At 36.1% G+C, this 5,770-nt stretch overlaps 1 protein-coding gene across 1 annotated transcript; it reads left to right on the top strand.

The window, feature by feature from the left end:
* Positions 1-3,393: 3,393 nt before the first annotated feature.
* LOC142521903 (uncharacterized) lies at positions 3,394-5,564 on the top strand. Its single transcript, XM_075625076.1, has 3 exons — positions 3,394-3,701; positions 3,785-5,024; positions 5,121-5,564. Exons 1-3 carry the CDS (start codon positions 3,394-3,396, stop codon positions 5,562-5,564), a joined length of 1,992 nt encoding a protein of 663 aa, XP_075481191.1.
* The last annotated feature ends 206 nt before the right edge of the window (positions 5,565-5,770 follow it).

Here is a 5,770-nt window from a genome sequence, read left to right as displayed (position 1 = left end):
GTGACGGCTCAGGTAGTGGCCTGTGCGAGGAGTCCTAGTGGAGTTAGGAGTCATGGGAGCATTATGAAGGACTCGTGCAGCTTCTTTTTAAGGGCAAGAGGATTGCAGCGGGCTAGGGGCTGGTTCTAGGGGTCACGGCTGGTCACTAGCATCCATAGGTGGTCTGGGAATGGTTTGGCTCGGGGTGGTTCGGGCTCGGCACAAAGAAAATGGGAGATGGCTCGAGGGTGTTCTTGGGGGATCAATTTTTTAGGGTTTCATTGGTTAAGGGTTGAACCGTGGACCACGGGGGTTGAATCAGTGGTTCATGAGGGTAATTTTGGTAATAAAAGTGTATGTTTAAAATTTGGGAATTTAATAATAAAGTTTGAAATTAATTTGGGATTTGAAAAACACTACGAATTAATAATTATGAAATAAATCAAAAGCTGCGAACTTGGGGTAAATAAAAATATAAGAAAATTTATTCAAGCTTAAATACTTATTTGGGATGGTCCGCTGTTAACGAAAATAAGAAAAAGTCAAAATCGAAAAATTTTACGTCTAGGAGTATAACGGTCATTTTACACCTGAAAAATAGTAAACATCATGGTAGTGCCCTGAATGCTGTAAAATATGCTCATATGATTATTTAAATGTTTATGTAAATTTATGATGAAACATTAACTCTAAAAGATATGTTGCATGCTTGGTTTAAAAGAAAAATTATTTTTTATGTTTGAATTTTGGAAAGTGATGAAAATATGAAATGTTGAAGGAAGTGAAGTAATTGTGACTAATACAATGATACAATGATACGATAATACGATGATATGTAAGGCCAAGGCTCAGTTGACGGGTGAGAGTGTCGTTGATGTCACCGCCGTCCAATACTGTGGTTACACGTAGATGGATCCATCGACCTTCGGCTAATACAAAAGTCGCAATTAACGATCTGAATTCAACGAAAATGAAAACATATACGTATATGATGAAATGAAATATGTTTATGATAAAAGGAAAACATTTATGTTTATGCATGCTCATGAAATGTTATGTTAAGTAAAAATATTTTCACTGTTGCGTGTGATTGTATACGTATTACTCGTTATTATGGTTATGGTTTGCTAAGTCAATAATGAAGGATCGTTTGCTGAGCATCTTTCGAATGCTTCAAACGAAATATTCTCCAAGAGCTGCAATAGCTCGTGTTCTAAGAATGTATATATCGATGAATTAGATCGAGTTTGGTATAGAACCAAGCGAAAAACACTCGAAATAATCCTTTGTTAAGAGACACTGATATATTTGTATATCATGTGTAACTGAATAACCAAAAGACTAGATTCGTTTTTGCATTTATTAGTTCAGTTATGATGAGAATTGAACCAACGTATGCTTTAACTTGTTAAATCAGTTTGAAAACAATAGTTAAACAGTTAAATACACAAGATATGTTTATGGATGTTTGGAGACTTCAACTGCTCATACGTCACCCCTTCTACCTCCTCGGGTAGGATACACTAGAAGACTTTGATTTATACTATTGTTTGAACGAACCCACTCAGCTAGGACTTACACTACTGCCTAAACTGAACTCCTAGCTACGACTGAAGACAGCACCTTCCAGCAACACTTCTTTAACGTCTGTGTCAAAGACTACATACACAAGTTTAACGTCTTTGTGCAAGACTGTATTTGAGTTGTTGAGAGTGTTTGGGTGTGAGAACTGAACAAGGATGTTCTCGCACACTGAGGGAAAGAAGCTTTTAATCTAAGCTGATATAACTGTAAAGAGTTCCCTCTTGGATGATTGCTTCTGAAAGCTAATGTGCAATGAGCGTGCCCTTTCTTTTATTTCTTAAAGAAGGTTTTTGTTTTGTATCTCGTTCTTTTTCTTCAGCTTCTTCTTGTTGTCGCTTTGAATCTTCACTGATCTTTGATAAGGCCAAATCTTGAAAAGATTTTAGGGATTTGATTTAATAATATTTGTCCTTATCTAATATTTTTATCCCTAATTATGTGCTTAATTGAATAATAATTGTAGATTTGAATAAAATGTGAAAAGTGTTTAAATTGAGAGATAATATAAATTTACTAGATTTCAAAGGAAACAAAATATCAGAAGAAAGGAAATTAAATACTCTTATATTCTATTCCTTGATGATATTGAAATCTTGGAAAAATCTATGTAAATCTGTATAAATTTCTTATCTACACTTTATTTTACAGAGATGGGCTTAAAAAGGAAAGGAAGGAGTAGGCCCATTAAGAAGAATAAAAGGGCAGAAGCGTACAGAAGAAAAAAGGAGAGCAGCCGATAACAGAAGCACAGGAGCAGCAGACGGAATAGCAGAACAGCGCGGAAGAAGGAAAAGAGGAGAGGAAGACAGAAGACTTTTGTTGGAGGAATTCCTCACACATGCTACAAATCACAGAGAATCTTTTTCCTTCCTTCTTAATCATGTTTTCTGCATTAAATTTAAACACTGATTTTGAATTTTATTTTAAGTTTATGGAGTAGATTTTTATAGACTAAGGCCATGATAGGGGCCGAGACATATTATTTTTTGATGTTTTGAGTTTAATTCAATTAGATTATTTATTTTATTCATTGATTGATGTCGTTTATCACGTGTTCTTTTAATCCGGCCAATTAAATTGAATATTTGTTAGTTAATCTAAAACTGGAAGGCGATAGATTAATATTTGCCTCACACATCAATCAACACATGGTTAAATTGACTAGAAATAATATTCGATTTCAGTGTGCGACTTTAGGTTGAAAAACTGGAATTTCACAGCGATCTAATGCGGTTAATCTAATTAAATTAAGTTAGGAATAATTGGACTGTTAGATTTAATTAGGTTTATTAATTCGAGGAATCGTTTAATAAATAATTTTGGGAATTCCGTCGTGAATTAAATAATTAATTTATTGAATATGAATTTGACACGTAGATTATAAATTATCTCGGTACCGTTGTGTGCCTTAGTCGTTTTTAAATAATTTGAATTTTCGTCTAGTTTAATAATTTGGATTTTTTTTTTTGCTTTAGTTAATTTATTTAAATTTTTTAATTTAGTTTGATTAATCTATCTCTCCCATCATTTGAACTTTATTTAGCCTAAATTAGGAAAAATAATTCATATTCTAGTAATTAAATATCGATCTCTGTGGGTACGATACCTGGACTCATCTCCAAATTCTATTACTTGACCTAGTCCGCTTGCTAGATTTATTCCCAACCGAAATCGTCGGTCAAGTTTTTGGTGCCGTTGCCGGGGATTGAATTGTTTAATATTAGTATTTATTATTTTCTTGAGATTAGGTTTTTATTTTATTTTGTCGATTCTACGCATATTAGTACGTTTGAAGTTTGTTATTTATTTTCAGGGATTATCTTACTGTGCATGAGCCGTGCTAAAGGAAGGACAGAATTGGAGCCATTTGATCCAGAGATTGAGAATACTTTTCGACGGAGACGTAGAGCACAAAGGGAGAAATCCTCAGACTTTGACGTGGAAGAACAGTTAAAACCAGAGGACGAGGTTGAAACAGCAGGGATGGAAGTAATGGACAACGAGGAAGATGATCACACTGTCTATGATCTCACTAGACAAACCACTGGAGGTTATGGTTCTAGCATCACTCGCCCTACTGTGGAAGCAAATAACTTTGAGTTGAAGCCATCCATCATTTCAAATGATACAATATCAACGTGAGATTTGGAGGATCGCAAACCGAGGATCCTAATGCACATCTGGAGGGATTTCTATCTATCTGTGACACAATCAAATTCAGTGGAGTGAGCACGGATGTCATAAGATTGAGACTATTCCCTTTCTCTTTACATGATGAAGCAGCAGAATGGCTTAGAGATTTACCAGCTGGCTCTATTACTACATGGAATGGTTTGGTGGAAATGTTTATGAATCAATATTTTCCACCCACCAAGCTAGCACAACTGCGTATGGATATTTCATCATTTTCGCCAGAAGATGGGGAGACATTACATATAGCTTGGGGAAGATTTAGAAAGATGTTGAGGAGGTGTACTCAACATGGTTTCTCTTCATCTGAACACGTTCAGATTTTCTATAACGGAGTAGATCCCTCTATGCGTTCCATGCTAGATGCGGCAGCCAATGGTAGCTTATATAGGAAGGCTCCACGAGTTGCACTTGAAATAATTTCAAATATGGCTGAAAATAGTGCGGGTTGGACAGATATTAAACGAGAAAAGAAGGCTGGAGTTCTTGAAATGGATGTGTTGAATGCACTTACTGCTAAGATTGATGGGTTGGCCCATCAATTCTCTCAGCTGAAATCAAATCAAGCAAATCAGGTCCAAGGAGTATTCATCGAGGAACAACCCATCTTTGATGAAGAAGCAGTGAATTTTGTGGGGAATCAATGGAGACAGCAATCCAATCCATACAGTTCCACATACAATCCAGGATGGAAGAATCACCCTAATTTGTCTTGGAAGAATACGGAGAATTCCCTTAATCCAACACATATTCCTCCACTGCCCATTCCTCAACAAGTGAGACAACAAGGATTATTGGTACCTGCAGCACCTCCAGGATTCAAGCAAGAAGATCAAAGACCAATTTATGAGGATTTTATGATGAAACATGTTGTGGGAATGGAGACGAGACTGCAGAATCATGACGCTATCTTGCGAAGGTTGGATGCTCAAATGGGTCAAATAGCTAATAAATTAGCAAATCGACCCCTTGGAACACTACCAAGTGATACTGAGAAAAATCCGAAAGGAGTGAATGCAGTGAGTACAATGGTCAAGGCCGAGGAAGAGGAGCCAAAGAGGCAGAATTCTACAGATATGGAGGCAAAGAATGATGGAGGAATGAAACCAAAAATGGAAGATGCTAAGGAACAGAACACTCAGACTACACGGAAGACAGGTAAGAAAGGCAATGAATTTGATTCTAATGATAATATTGATATTAATACACTTCCTTTTCCTCAAAGAGCAAGGCAACTACAATTGAATCAACAATTTTCGAAATTTCTTGAAGTTTTTAAGAAATTGCACATAAATATTCCTTTTGTAGAGGCTTTGGCTCAAATGCCTTCTTATGCTAAATTCTTGAAAGATATTTTGACTAAAAAGAGGAAACTTGTTGATTTTGAAACTGTTAAGCTTTCTAAGGAATGTTCAGCTATTTTGCAAAATAAATTACCTCCAAAGCTTAAGGATCCAGGTAGTTTCCCCATTCCTTGCACTATAGGTAATTCTAATTTTAACAAAGCATTGTGTGATCTTGGTGCTAGCATAAATCTTATGCCTTATTCCTGCTTTGAGAAATTGGGGATTGGAGAGGTTAAACCAACCACTATTTCCCTTCAACTTGCTGATAGGTCTATTAAATATCCTAGAGGGGTTATAGAGGATGTTTTGGTTAAGGTTGATAAATTTATATTTCCAGTTGACTTCGTTGTGCTAGACATGGAGGAGGATCGTGAGATCCCCCTAATTTTAGGTCGTCCTTTCTTAGCTACTGGAAGAACTCTCATAGATGTGCAAAAAGGTGAGTTAGTTTTGAGGTTGAAGTGATGAGAAGGTAACTTTTAATGTCTTTCGTAGTATGAAATATCCTGGATCTTCTGATTGTTATAGAATAGATGCTATTGATGATATTGTTGAGTGTAGTGTGCAGGATACTTTGATTGAAGACCCACTGGAAAAGCTTTTGGTGAACCCAAAGTCCACGAAATCAGACAGAGAAGAGGTGGAGGAATGTATGAACTATTTGGAGGGAT

Source organism: Primulina tabacum, chromosome 13, assembly GCF_025594145.1.
Source record: "Primulina tabacum isolate GXHZ01 chromosome 13, ASM2559414v2, whole genome shotgun sequence".
Classification (NCBI taxonomy): domain Eukaryota; kingdom Viridiplantae; phylum Streptophyta; class Magnoliopsida; order Lamiales; family Gesneriaceae; genus Primulina; species Primulina tabacum.
Note: the sequence above shows the minus strand (reverse complement) of the source record. Positions and strands in the feature narration are given on the sequence as shown.

Excerpts from the sequence above, each read along its gene's own strand:
- LOC142521903 (XM_075625076.1), top strand. The coding sequence starts at position 3,394 with ATGAGCCGTGCTAAAGGAAGGACAGAATTGGAGCCATTTGATCCAGAG. Across the intron at positions 3,702-3,784 it reads TCAAATGATACAATATCAAC|TGGAGTGAGCACGGATGTCA; the intron begins GTGAGATTTGGA and ends AATCAAATTCAG. Across the intron at positions 5,025-5,120 it reads AATTTTCGAAATTTCTTGAA|AGGAAACTTGTTGATTTTGA; the intron begins GTTTTTAAGAAA and ends TTGACTAAAAAG.